Genomic DNA, 15,782 nt, shown 5'->3' on the forward strand with positions numbered 1-15,782 from the left:
GTCATAAAGTTAAATTGCAGCTGTGACATGATGATGGTGATGATCATCATCATTATATTATATTACGTAATGATAATGATGCATTACAAATCTACAGAATGATCAGAGCTGTCACGGTAGAGGAGGATGCTTGGTGGTAATTATCTTATTACAGTTATTTGCTTTATAAGTATCAATTCTAGGCTTTCCTCCGCTCTATCCGGGTCCAATTCAATTTTTACTATGACCCAGACATTTAAACTTCGGTGACAACATGCTGTGCTGCACCCTGAGAGCCCGAGCAAAGACTGAAATCAGGCCCTCAGGATGAAGCTAATCTGCTGTGTATTGTTCAGTGTGAGAGGTGGAACGTTTGAATCAATGCAGCACCACTTCATCAAGCTGCTGGCTTCATTTGATTTGGTACGAGTGAACAGCTGAGACGTACACCTTTATTTTCCCTAACAGTCGTAAGCAATGTTGACTTACACATGCTAAGTGAGGCTTTAATACAGAAAAATCGACGCGTCATAACTCAGACTGATTTCTTCCTGAATAAGATGATGAAAGATCTCAAACACGCTCCGCTTATTCCTCAATTCATTCTGTGATCCATTTAATTATGAAAACAAACCAAAAGCAGGGCACATAAAGCATGACAAATGATATCCCATACACATATTATGATATCATAACCTCTGTTTGGGGTTTTGTGACTTCTCTCAGCTGTGCAAACCATTAACTGTTTAGCACACAATATATATAAATAGAAATACAAAGATATATTGTAAGTAATAGGACGTGCTGGATCAAGTGCTATTCTACAAGCTGAGGAGAAGAAGCCCTATAATTTTTATATTAAATGAATAATCGAATATTAGGGGGGCACGGTGGCTTAGTGGTTAGCACAATCGCCTCACACCTCCAGGGTCAGGGTTCGATTCCCGCCTCCGCCTTGTGTGTGTGGAGTTTGCATGTTCTCCCCGTGTCTCGGGGGTTTCCTCCGGTTTCCTCCCCCGGTCCAAAGACATGCATGGTAGGTTGATTGGCATCTCTGGAAAATTGTCCGTAGTGTGTGAGTGAATGAGAGAGTGTGTGTGTGCCCTGTGATGGGTTGGCACTCCGTCCACTCCGTCCTGGTCCTGCCTCGATGCCCGATGACGCCTGAGATAGGCACAGGCTCCCCATGACCCGAGAAGTTCGGATAAGCAGTAGAACATGAGTGAGTGAGAGTAATCGAATATTTTGTCCAAATAATTGCTTTTGTGTTACAGTGTGATATATTTGGCAGCATAAAAATGTTATTTCTTTCTTCAGTCCTTATTTTCTATCCCTGGTTCGTTGCGCGGGTTTGAAATCAGATGCTAGTGGAAAAACTCTGTTCTACTCAAGAAAATACACAAAAATATTCCAAATACACACAAATATTCACATAAATACTGACATAACATTTGGACTTGAGACACAAACTGTGTACACAGCCCTAAAATAGGACTGTTCCAATTCAGCAGCACAACGTCCAGGTGCCTAAGAAATGAGGTCATTTGTGCAGCAGCCCACAAAACAACCTAGATTTAGCGACGTGCTATTCGCGCAGGTATACAAATACAATTAAAGTACAAGAAAGTGGAAACTCTGACTAGCTTTTCCAGAATAATGTTTGCATCCACAGTTAATGATTTTTTACCAAACAATTATAATTTCATGATGAAAAAAAAGGAACAATAGATGAAAATGAACCGTAAATAATATCAGGAAAGAGAGCAGATGTGCTGCTTCAACACCAGAGTGAAAAGATAAAGTGTTAGAGAGAGATAAAGAGACGGAAAACAAATTAACAGTTGATTATCTTCTGAAAAACACTCTCTGGAGGAAGCTGTTCGGCATATTGAGGGGTTTATCAAAACTGCCTCCTGCTAAGATACCCACAATGTCTGAAAGCCTATAGTCCAGATAAGTCATATTTATGTACATGTGATTATTTATTTATTTATTTTTAATTTAGGATTAATTTAATTTCACATGATTTTTTTTAACATGATTCATTTCTTTTCATTGTTTGTTTTATATAATTATTTTTCTTTTCAGGTTTTTTTTTTACATAGTTTATTTAATACAATGTTTTTATGTTTGTTTGTTTTGATTTGTGTTTTTCTTGATTCTTATCACATGATTCATTTTTTATCTTTTTATGATTTAGTTTTTTTTTTTATCATGATTTCTTTATCTAAACATCATTTCTGAGCAAACTTAATTTATTTTCACATGGGATTTTTTTGGTTATTTTTACGTGATTTACATGTTTCATTTGTTTCACGTTATGTTTTTGAGGCCTGATTTGTTTTTATTCACAAAAGGATTTTTCATTTTTCGCCCATTTATTCTCTCATATTTTTTTTTACATGTAGAATATAAGGTTTTATTTATCACATATTTTTCACATTGCATGTTTACACAAGATCGGGTGCAATTTTTAAACCATTCCATTTTCGACATTTATGACACGTAATCATGTTTTACGCACATAATTACATGTGAATTACATGGTGTTTGTCTGTAAGATGTCTACTTTAAGCTGATTAATATACAGTAGTTCTCAGTAGTCTATAGACCACTTCCTCTCCAAAATGGTAGAACATGAAGAATTTTACACAAAACTGGTGAAATCTTGTCCAAACTAGAGGTCTTCTCGGGTCTAAAGAAATGTACCCGACCCAAAGCGACCCGAATCACTTTTTACCCGAACCCGATGTGCATAATTTATTTATTTTTTTTAAGAAAGACCCGACCCGAGACAAACCCGAAAAACTAGACCCGAGTCCGACCCGACCCATTGGCATTTTTTTAACCCGACTGGACCCGAATGTTGCGTAACTCTACACTAAACTAACCGCTACAGAATGGATTCAAAATTGATCGACAGGTCTGTTTCAACGAAAATTGCCGCCAGCCACACGTCGCCAGCCACTCGTCGCAAGCGGTCTTGGCAAACAGAGGAGAGGTTGGAAAAGGACTCGAGTCGATGCACACACACAAGATACAGTAGTTCGGATCTTCTCGGGTCCGTTCGGTAAAAACACATTCATTTTAAATTACCCGAGACCCGATGCCGCTATTATTATACCCGACCCGTGTCCGAGGCACACGTGAAAATTTTAGACCCGAACCCGCTCGGGTCTCGGGTCAGACCTCGGGTTTTCGGATCTAAGTGGACCCGTGAAGACTTCTAGTCCAAACAGCTCTCCTGCACACAGAAGAACACACGTCTTCATGGCTGATCTCATCACCATTCACAGTCATGTGCTTTCACATAAATATCCTCGGGCAGGGGTGTTGTAGCTTTAGGCGGCTTGGAGTTATTGCATTGTCCTGTAAGATAACAGCTTACACAGCCTCTAGGCTCAGCTTGTCTCCTCCTTATAAACAAGATTATTCAGATGACCTTGAGGTTTTTGCATGAGAAAATATATATGATGGCCTTGGAGGCAATAGGCAGGAGGATTCATCATGAAAAGTAAAGTTGTACTTTTTTTTTTACTTTTTTATTTATTTCTTGCATCATTACTTATTAAAAATGAGCCTAACTTCATTAGATTCGTTTCCTTATCTAGCAAAGGTAAATCAGGAAAGATAAACTAAGCAGCCTCTTATCGCAGACTCATGTAGGCTTGTGCTATCATACAGTTATCCAATCATGTGGCAGCAAGCTAGCGCATAACGTTATGCAGATACAGATCGAGAGCTTTAGTTAATGGCCAAGTTGAACATCATAAAGAGGAATAATCTAATCTCTGAGACTGACTTTGACTTTGTGGCATGGTTTTTGGTGCCAGGTGGGCTGTTTTGAGTATTTCGGATCCCCCGGGAGTTTCACAAACCAATAGTCAGGGGGGTCGCAGGCCTGAAGTTCAGGTTCAGAAGCTTACAGTAACTGAAATAACCACTTGTTATTAATATGGTGAATAGAAAAGCCTCACACAGCACAGAACACACAATAATTTACTCTGCTAGTCTCTTCTACTGCTGTCGGGCTTTTAAGGAGAAATCTTCATGACGAATTGGATATCATGAAACACAACCGAGATACCTTTAAAAAAGAAATCGCCCTCTGTTTCAACTCCCATCGTTTGTCATGTCACCCAACCGGCTTTGTCTAGTGAGAAAAAGGTGTTTAAATTTAATTAAAGCAAACCAAGGGTGGTGTTGGTGTGGAGCTTTGGCACACAATCCTGCAGCTTGGCAGTGTCTAGGTTGGTAGCCTCTTTTAACCTCCACATCACCCAGCAGCAGCCTTTAAACACAGGCCAATAGCTCATTCTGCTATGCAGTTGTAGGACAGAGCGAGACCTTTGTTCAGTGCCAGCACGCTGTCACTGATTTCTGATGAAGTTGTTGTAATGGATTACATTCTTGTTGTGCAACCATGAGGGTATTGTCTGATGTGAGGTCATGATCGGGAAGGAAAGGAAGGCAACGATGGGACAAGAACGCACGGACCCATTTCCATGCTCTGGTTAAGCAAAAGTCAGTGAACTAAGAAGAACATCATGTCACCAAACTCTATGCTTTGCTGAGCATGACAGTTGTTGTCATAAGTATTGGAATGCGTGGTACATGAGGGGCAAGTGTGTGTTACGGTCCCCCAAGTTCTGTCCTCAAGCTGTGTTCGTCAGCTGGTTGAAGAAAGCTCTTCCCTCTCTGACCAGTGTAGTAGGTTAAGTTAAGCAGAACAGTTCTATATCAGAGGAATCTGCACGAGTATTCATTATTGGTAGTACCATGCAATTTGGGGAATATTGTTCAAGGCAATTTATTCATCACGCTTGCATTTGGGGAAAAAGAAAGCTGTTGGAAGCTTAAGAGTTCAGATGTCCACTCGATTATAAACCCGAAATTATTTTCTGTCCAGTGTCACTCAAATGAGGATGAGGTTCCCTTCTGAGTCTGGTTCCTTTCAAGGTTTCTTTCTCATATCATTTCCGGGAGATTAACCTCACCTCCGTCGCCTCAGCCTTGCTCGTTAGGGATAGATGTTGGAGATAAATAGTAACTTAATTTTAAACTTTCCAATTTTTATTCTGTATATTCTTTTATTCTTTATTCTTTTATTCTGATGCCACTGTAAAGCGTCTTTGAGGCAATGTCAATTGAATAAATTGCATTGAATTGAAATTGAATAAATGTTCAAGAATGGCATACCATGAATTAGCATTATTTAGAGTTAGAATGATTTATTTCACTTGCATTCCATCAAGAGTGCACTCATACCTGCAGCATTGCTGTGATAAGCTCTAATGATTGATGAAAGAGTCAACAAATGAATAGTAATAAACACAGTACTATCCTGCAGAAACAGATGTAGACGTCAGGAGAACATGCAAAACTCCACGATTTTAAGACCAACCCTGCAGCTACAACGATGCCCGCTACACTAACCCTACATATTTCCGTTACTCCAATTGTTACAGGGTACCTATAAGAGCAAAATGCTCTCCTTTTTTTTAATAACTATTTTCTATGTTCATCTCAGCCAGCTCTTCATCAACATCTGTAGAAAGTGCAAAGAGATTCTTTTTCGTGTGGAGAAAAACAACACAGGGCCGAGCTTTTTGAACGAACTGATCTCTGACATTCAGCTCCTGCGGAGAAAACAAATCACTGGCAACCTCCTTCTGCCTTAATTCCTTGTGCAGGTGAGGGTAGAAGCACGGCAGGAGAGAGAGAGGGAGACAGGAATTCAGAAGTCAAAAGCACATCCAGCTGAGTGTGAATGGAGTGGCTGCCAGTTGTGTTCTTTCCACCATGTTCTCTTCCCCTTTCTAGTTGGCACCTCTCTCACCGCAGCCCAGCAGAACATGTCAGACTTTGAAATGTCCACAAAGCTTTTGCCTGTTTCAATCTCAGATCCAGGCAAGGGTGGTAAAATGCAGTTTATTTTTTTTTTTCTTTATACCTCAGCAGTGCTGTAGTCTCAGATCTGATTGGTCCGAAGCTGTTGATTTGTTTTCTATAACAGATCTCCTTGTGTGGCAGATGTTTGAAAGAATGTTATAAATAACGGTATAGAATATATATATATATATATATATATATATATATATATATATATGAAATAACCACTTGTTATTAATATGGTGAATAGAAAAGCCTCACACAGCACAGAACACACAATAATTTACTCTGCTAGTCTCTTCTACTGCTGTCGGGCTTTTAAGGAGAAATCTTCATGACGAATTGGATATCATGAAACACAAGTTAGAATTCTTTTTAAATCTACCGAGATACCTTTAAAAAAAAAAAAAAATATATATATATATATATATATATATATATATAGAGAGAGAGAGAGAGAGAGAGAGAGAGAGAGAGAGAGAGAGAAAGAGAGCGAGATCTCACTTTAGAACATCATTTTGTTTTCTAACATGCCAAAGTCTTCGCTAATCAACGTCAACATGGTAACAGTAGCTTCGCTTCTCGTCTGGCCATTGATTCTTTTTCTAAAAGGCTTTGTCATGACCACCGCTAACAGTTATGTCTACAGATTATATGTAACAGATTTTATATATCCAGTAAGACCGGTTCTTCACAGAGGGAAATTTTGTCTTTGCAGCCAGAAAGAAAAGCACGTCTGAATAAAACGTTTCTGCACTAGGCACATCCTTCTGTTCCCATGCCAACATTCAACGCTAGCACGACAGCAATGACCAGGGCAGGGTGACACTGTTTTTTCACATGCAAACACTTTCCTGTATTCAGCCAGGTCTCCTTAGCTCTCATCTTAGATCTCCTTAGCCTCAGTGGCTGTAATTAGCTCTGTTCCGTTAAAGCAAATTAGCCTCATTTACAGGACCGTTGATTGCTTTCAATTGTTTATGGTTGTGCTGGTTTTATATGAAGTCCAGCTGGTTTGCTTGACAGAATAAAGACCATTACATGCAAGAAGAGACTCGCCGTAGTTTGAGTGCTTGCGTTGAAAGAATGATGGCCAAGCAAGTACCTCTTGACATTGAGCTTTATACCGCAAGAAACTCGGATGACATGAGAAGCAAGAGTAAGGGGAAGGGCTCGTCCGGGATTTGAACCCGGGACGATAGATAGATAGATAGATAGATAGATAGATAGATAGATAGATAGATAGATAGATAGATAGATAGATAGATAGATAGATAGATAGATAGATAGATAGATAGATAGATAGATAGATAGATAGATAGATAGATAGATAGATAGATAGATAGATAGATAGATAGATAGATAGATAGATAGATAGATAGATAGATAGATAGATAGACAGACAGACAGACAGACAGACAGACAGACAGACAGACACGTTGGGGTTAAAAATGAGTTTTTCATGAATAATGTCATCTGGAGCCAGGAGCAACATTAAGTCCATTGACTGACAGATTGATGTAACCAAAAACAATGTATATGTAATAGTATTACATAAAATAATGTAACTATTTTTTTTTATTATAATTATTATAATAAAATAATAAATATAGTAAATTATGATTTAAATACATTTCAATTTAATTCATTTGTATAGCACTTTTAACAATGGACAATTTGTCAGAACAGCTTTACAGAACAGAAGAAATATAGTACAAAAAATTATTAATGGTGCTTGCAAAGCAACATTCGTTGTCTTGCATACGGATTATTCTTCTTCCGGACAAACCTTCCAAACTTGTCCTGCAGCTTTGGGTGACACTAGAGGGTGTGATTATAAACTGTTATAAACACCCGAGAGTGTTATTATGAATTATGTCCTTTCTATATTCATATACAGTCTGACATGTGTGTATTAATGACGAGGTTGTTGTCCTCAAAGACCACATGGAGTCAGGATCTTCACTTTGAATATCTGAGATCTTCATTAGTGTTACACATTCTAATACTACGGGATAACATTGACTATGCATTAAATGTACTAGAATGTTAGATTATTATATTAGACAAGAAGAAAAAGATACCTGCTTAGTCTGCTTTTTCTATCCCTGTTTTTTTTTTCTCTCCCAAGCACAAAACTATCACTTTGATAATCTAGTAATCTGGCAACCACAAAATCATAAACTACACACAGGCTTTTTGCACAGCCTAAATAGGGATCCCACAAAAATCCATTTATTCATGTATGTAAATTGACTCTGTGTAAACTCAAATGTTCTTGTGTGAATATTGAAGTGACTTTTGAATTCGAAAGGAACTTCTAAATGTAGTGCTTCATCTATAGATGTGAAAGTTGTTGTTCTTTTTTTAAAAGGCTTCTTTTATCAGACCAGACTCACTTTAGTGAACTGATGAGAGAAATATACACAGGCAAGGGATTAGAACCGGGACATCTCTCTACCTATCTACTGTATCTCTCTCTCTCTCTCTCTCTCTCTCTCTCTCCCTCTCTCTCTCTCTCTCTCTCTCTCTCCCTCTCTATCTATCTATCTATCTCTCTCTCCCTCTCTATCTATCTATCTATCTATCTATCTATCTATCTATCTATCTATCTATCTATCTATCTATCTATCTACTGTACCTGTCTCTCTCTCTGTCTCTCTGTCTCTCTTTCTTCCCCCTCTTTCCCTCTCGCTCTCCCTCCCCCTTTTTCTGTCTCCCTCTCTCTCTCTCTCTCTCTCTCTCTCTCCCTCTCTCTCTCTCTCTCTCTCTCTCTCTCTCTTTCTCTCTCTCTCTCCGCCTGCTATTCGTGCTCCATAAGACCTGAATGAGACTCAAGTACACTACACACCATGCTAGTGTGAATGGAGGAACTGTAGAAGTGTGTATTTCTCAGTACAAGTGCAGAATCAGAACATGGCTAAGCAGCATAAGGTGTTTTTGTGGTCTTTTGTGGTTTCTGTATCTTTGCAGTGGGTTTTTTTAACGTAAGGCATCTACAGTACATCTGTTTTTTTTGCCACATGTTGATGTGGTTTGGGGGACGGGGCGATTCCTTTGTTAAGACCCCAGTTAAAAATAAAGCTCCCAGTCGTTCTATATAACCCCATTTTTGTTGTGTATGTGTGTGAGAGTTAGAGAGAGGAAGGAGGTTTATAATTAGAGTGTTTCCTAGAATATTTAGTCTGCATGCTTATGAATGTGATAAAGACTAAAATCGTCCCTAAGGATCACACTGGCCTTTCTATCACTTTTATTTTCTCTGTTCCTCTCACTTTCATTCTCCTTCTCTCTCTCTCTCTCTCTCTCTCTCTCTCTCTCTCTCTCTCTCTCTCTCTCTCTCTCTCTTTCTTTCTTTCTCTCTCTCTCTAACACACACAGTTGATTGATAAAGATTTCTCCCAACAGATGAGTTATAAACAGTGAAAGTTCATTTTTCATTTTAAGATTTCTTCAGTCCAACCAAACAGACAAATCTGTCCTGCTCGGTTTTAAATACAAGAAATGCAGACCGAGCTTTCACATCGCTCTGAATCAGAAAGCCATCTGCCATTTTATGCTTCGGTGAAATAATCCTAAGTAGACATCATTCCTGTTCATTCAACATCCATCTGTTTCTTTCTCCTGTTTAGTGAAGTTCGAGGCTTGTCATATAAAGGAGAGGATCATCTTCGAGAGCAGTGACCCCAAATTCAGCGTTCATCCGGACGGATCTCTGTACGCAGAGCAGGATGTGATGAACCTGTCCGAACCCATCCAGTTCATGGTGACGGCTCAGGGGAGTAAAGACACGCAAATCTGGGAGACGACCGTGAAACTGGCCATTGCCGGACACACACTCCCTGTCCTCATGAACCAGGTGAGGAAAATCATTTATGTGATGGCTCAACAGTTAAGAAAAATAAATGCTACCATATATTAAGATGAACAAGAACGTCGAATTAGAACAAATCTCACAACTCAGGGAGCTTTTCATGCACTAAATACACCATGAACACATGGATGGTCATTTAGGGGACTGTATAAGACTGCAAGTGAAAGCAACATCATCGTCCGTGCTTAATTGTTGACACTGAGATGATCCGTTAGAGAAGCATCAAGTCCGTTAGCTAATGCAGTATTCTAGGCAGAAAGTCGAATTCTAGCTACTAATAAATTTTGGTTATTTATAGGATATTGTTCTTCTGATCCATTCATGAACAAAAGTACACAACTTAGCAGTTTCCTTCCATATTTACTGCAAAACTACAGAGATTAAATTAGATTTTTAAGGTGAAATGGAGTAGTTTCTTACTAGGGCTTTGGATTACATGACAGGGATGTGGTAGCCAAGTAGTTAAGGTGTTGGACTACCGATTGGTCGGTTGTTAGTTTGAATCCCAGGTCCACCAACCTGCCACTGCTGGGCCCCTGAGCAAGGCCCTTAAAACCTTAATTGCTCAGTTGTATTAAAATGAGATCAAATATAAGTGGATCTGGATGAGGACTTGAGGACAAAATGGCATAAAAGTAAATGTAAATGGCGTTTAGCTGGTGACTTTCCACTTATACAGTTTTATACTTCCACTTAAAGGTGATTTCTCTGTATTCCTCTGCTGGTCACGTGAAATGAAAGACATGGAATTAAAACCAAATAACTTAAAAATTTGAACACAACTTGGAAGTGCCATCTGAAACAGCATCAATGTTTCAATTCTCCATGTGGGTGAATGGGCTTAGTTCAGGAATAACAAAGCTTGAAGAGGCTTTAATAAATGAATCGGACACTAGTCTAGTCAGTGTTACTGACCTAATGCCCATCTAACAAGACTAGGACAGAGCTGATTATAATGCAGGAGAAATTAGTTGCTTTGGAGATGATCTCCACACAGTATGTGATGTTTAAGTCTTTCCTTCATTAAGATATATCATGGTTGTCATGGTTGAGTTTTTCCCTCTTGCTTGACGATGATGGGTCACAGCTGCTGTAGTCATGGTGTTTTCCCCTTTGGAACCCCAGCACATGTTGGAGTTGGTGTGTACCTGGTTTATGCAAACGTCCTTCCCATTGGCATTGGGACTATTCCTGCATCTAAAGTGACCCAGAAATGACAAACTGCAAGAAAGGACTAAGGTTTCTCCGGGGAGGAGGACATGCGCTCCTCTCGCCATGTCCCTAACCCCTCACATGTCCCTGCCTTCTGTGCAGCCATTTAGAGAAGCCTCTGTGTGCCAGGATGCTGAAGGACACACACACACCTAAACACACACCCAAACAAATGTCCTAACTAAATGGGCTTTGGGATTAGAACAGGATAATCAGTGTAAAAGGCCACGTATGCCGCTCTAACACAAATTGCTCTCTAGGATGAATTGTTGGTCTCGTGATAATATTATCTAATATGAGCTGCTGATTAGATATTCACTCAGAGGCCTGATTTAGAACGCTCACTCACACTGCACTGGCTCCAGGTCACTGTGACGAAACTTGACTAGTCAACATGCTAAAAAGGAGGACAGTCTCTTGAGTAGTCTAGTGCAGATAAACGTCTCAGATTATAGAAGAGCGAAGAGCTTTGATAGAAAACCAGTTTATAAACTAATGGCCTTATCTCTCAGCAGGGCTCCAGCCCTGTTCACATTCTCCTTAATGGGTTACATGTTGTTGTTTCTGGTTTATTTTAATACTAATCAAATATCAATGTTACAACCAAAATCTCCTTTTTAAGCATTATTATTCATATAATATATATAGTCATATTCGATTAGAGGACTAAAATCTATCTCTTATATCATGATCAGACAATAACAGTGATATGGGACATCTCTCTCTCTCTCTCTCTCTCTCTCTCTCATGAATAGCAGACATTATAATACATTATAATCTATTTGTTCAGACCACAATTACGCTTAACTTTGATTTCAGTCATCTGTCTTTTTATTTTATTTTATTCTCCTATAACCGTACAGTCGAAAGTGGTTCATTTCCTTATGGCAGCTATAAACATTCGTTCCCTTTTACTCTTCTATCTTTTTTTATTCTCCCAAAAAATGACCAGTGTTAGATAAATGACTGCTACAAGCTCCTGACACCACAGGCTCCATCTGTAAATGTTAAATAAACTTCTCCTTACAGATAGCCATTTCTTATTAGGCTGAGTTTTTTTTAAGAGACCCTGCGAATGAAGAAATGATATTGTATTCGAACAGGCGCATTAATATAAAAGTAGGCTTTACATTGTTGTGAAGGTCAGAGCCATGCTGTTATAGAAAATGAATCCACACCATCTGATTTAAGAAGCATGTGAAAATGTCCACTACAAATGTACACAGGTGCTATAATCTAGTGTTTCTACGTTGGGAGTTGGAGTTTAACGTTTTTTTGTCAAAAGCAATGATAACTGATTATATTCAGAATTGTTTCATTTGTTAAAATCTGTTTTTGTTGTCTTTTTACGAAGAACCGAGTGTCTACTTTAATGTAATCCATGGTTGATGAATGTATAAAATCTGTATGACTGATATATATATATATATATATATATATATATATATATATATATATATATATATATATATATATATATATATATATATACGTTTTATAAAATTATACACTCATCACTCGGTTTTAATCCTAAATGCAGATTGTAAATGTGACAGTGGTCTTCAGAATTTCCTCAGAAATGTAAACGCACATTATGTACAATTCTGGAAGAACTGTACGTTAGTGCTAGACAAGAAAGATTTCCATCACACAAAGCTGAAAGGTTTTTGCTTTTACTTGTGCTGATGGAGCTGAAATAGCACAGACATTTTTACGCTTTAGACCTATCACATTTTGCTAACCCTACTTACACAATACTGTTTATCTGTCCCAAAATACTCATCCCACCCTTCCCTGACCTGCCGTTATTCTCAGTTTGTGCTGCACAAGTCATATTTCTAAAGTTTTTTTCTAATGTATCATGCATATTTTTGTTGAAGGCCAATTTTGTAGTGAACAATATATTTTTCCAGCGATTTACTGCATCACGAGTGACATTGTACATAACTATCACTGCTGAAATTCACATCTGCGTCACTGAAACAACAGATTTATATATTCTGTTGTCAAGAAGCAGATTCGTAAGTGTTTTTGATTGCCAGTGTCAATTCCCAGGCAGTATTTCAAAGCTAGATGCTAAGATATAGCTGTTGAAGGACAGTAATATTATCACGTCTAAAGATTTAATACAGTCAGCTTCAGAACTATTGGTACGCTTTAAAAGAGCAGGTACACGTCCTGTGTAAACGTCAGATACAATACAAAATCTTTAACTCAAACAGTAACACAAAGTCATTCCCATTTTAACATTAGTATTTTCACACACACACACACACACACACACACACACACACACACACACACACACACACACACACACACACACACACACACACACATATATATGGGGGGCACATTTTAACATTAGCATTTTTCATATATATATGGGGGGGCACGGTCGCTTAGTGGTTAGCACGTTCGCCTCACACCTCCAGGGTTGGGGGTTCGATTCCCACCTCCACCTTGTGTGTGTGGTGCTTGCATGTTCTCCCCGTGCCTCAGGGGTTTCCTCCGGGTACTCCGGTTTCCTCCCCCGGTCCAAAGACATGCATGGTAGGTTGATTGGCAGCTCTGGAAAATTGTCCGTAGTGTGTGAGTGAATGAGAGAGTGTGTGTGTGCCCTGTGATGGGTTGGCACTCTGTCCAGGGTGTATCCTGCCTTGATGCCCGATGACGCCTGAGATAGGCACAGGCTCCCCGTGACCCGAGAAGTTCGGATAAGCGGTAGAAAATGAATGAATGAATAAATGAATATATATATACACACTACTAGTTTGTAATTAAATTCTTATGTGTGACCAATTGTATTAGTCCCTTGTCTTCCCTCACCACTCAGAAAACCAAGTGGGCAGGAAATGTTTATTAATTCCTAAGCAGTTATAATACTGTCACACACAACCAGTGAAGGAAACATTGAACACAACATTATAAAGAATTGAATCCAAAACCTTTTTGCCTCTGCCAGACTTGCTAATAGAAAATATGCTAAAATATGTCTAACTGTACATCTGAATGAAAATTGTTTTATATTTTATAATTTTTATGAAAGGCACCAATATTTATGGAAATGTGTTTGCCCTAGCCTTGACATTTTAGGACTCCGATACTCTATTCAGGCCTACCTATATAGTTCCATCATTCTTGTCAGTAAAATAAATAGGTTTGCCATTCCTACAGTGATCTGACGTTTGTTGGAAGAACACAGGCCTCGGGCATATGGAACAGTCATGCTGTGGGATTGGAGTGTTCTCTGAAAATCACTGCGTTCCCTTTCGAGCTAAAATGGATCAGGCACTCAAGCCCTGTGTTCGTCCTAACAGTCTCTCATCTGTCTCCAATATATCTCGCTTTCAGTGTGAAGGGACTTTCGGTTAACGTGTGATTGAAAGGCAGGAGGGAGCAGTTAGCGTGATGATATTTGCATATTTTGAACGGGCTGCCATTTATTAATCATGATAAAATCATAAAAAGGGGTCACTTATCATCTTTATAATAAATGAATTGTCTCTAGTGAGGGAGTAAATGTCTCAGATGTGAAAATTGAAATTGAGCTCAGTATACTCATTTTTTAAGCTTGAATACACCGCTCACAGCAGAGGTAGCCTTAAGATTTTTATGTATAGAAATTCAGTAAAATGTACTAAATTGACCGTATTTCAGGTCCACATTCGAGTGCTCAGTCTAATATAGAATGGGTACTTTTATGACACTTTGTAATAGGAAAGTTCCTGCATGTGGAATAATTTTGCTCAGTGGAACAATAACCTCCAGATGTCTGCAGTATGGCTGCGGGCCGACAGGCACCCGAACAGGCATCTCCCCAGCGGAGTGCCAGCTGGCTAGGCTGGTTCTTCTGGAGCTCAGGGCAATCCATGCAGCCATTTCACATTCACTGACTCCTGAATGCCCATCAGGCTTCCAACAGCACGTCAGGCCTGTTCTGCTTTATTTCTCCACGCCCTCCTTTTGTAATCGTCACAGTCGCTTGTTAGCCTGCCAGGAAAACAAGTCTTTTCATTAGGAATCCTGTTACAAGGCTGTGGCTCGGCCTGGCATCGCTATAATGTGATGCATTAATTCGTTCTCAAGCTCTCTTTCTGGCAAGGCGTTGACTTTTTGCAATGCACAAGAGAGTCTACAATTAGATCTGATTGGATGAATATGGCATATTATTGGATTTGTCCCTGTGTTACAGTTGAGGCACTGTGGAAAAGAAGAATAGAAATGGAACGAAAGACAGAGATGGAAAGGACGAATGTTTGGTGTTAATGAACAGATCCGGTTAGAGAGAGATAAGAGTTTTATCAGTGTTGGAACACATTGGGCTGTGGCTCTGCACACACAGCAGCACTGAAGCATCACTGTCACATTTTTGCAGAGTGGACTGCTGCGTCACCGAGGTCATGCCGTGTAATTTGACAGAAATTGTAGAGCATTTCCTTCCTTATAAACACCGTGATTATTACAAATCCACAACAGCTTGTTAGTTTTCACTGACTGAGAAATCTTAGTGAACATACTAATAGTACACGGTTATTTATACTTTAAAAAGGTTGCTGTTTTCGAGGTTAAGAAACTATGGATCGAGAAATGCTGCATTTCTCAATATTTATCAACAAATAATTTTGTCATGAAGAGCTTTGTTTCTACTTTTTTCTACTCTACAACTTAACACTTTTTTGAAATGTACAAAAGTATGAATGTGTAAAAAGTTTTATATATATATATATATATATATATATATATATATATATATATATATATATATATATTAAAGATGCATGCCCTGCCACACGTATTTCATTACTTTAATGTCTGAAGTTTA

General features: G+C 38.8%; 1 protein-coding gene across 2 annotated transcripts in view; it reads left to right on the forward strand.

Moving 5' to 3' along the window:
* Nucleotides 1-15,782, forward strand: part of cdh4 (cadherin 4, type 1, R-cadherin (retinal)) — a 379,372-nt gene that overhangs the window by 298,303 nt on the left and 65,287 nt on the right. For both annotated transcript variants that reach the window (XM_047810282.1, XM_027176421.2), the window contains one exon: nt 9,504-9,730. In XM_047810282.1, the coding sequence (XP_047666238.1) occupies nt 9,504-9,730 (227 nt within the window). The remainder of the gene's footprint in view (nt 1-9,503; nt 9,731-15,782) is intronic.

This window comes from Tachysurus fulvidraco, chromosome 2 (assembly GCF_022655615.1).
Source record: "Tachysurus fulvidraco isolate hzauxx_2018 chromosome 2, HZAU_PFXX_2.0, whole genome shotgun sequence".
NCBI lineage: Eukaryota > Metazoa > Chordata > Actinopteri > Siluriformes > Bagridae > Tachysurus > Tachysurus fulvidraco.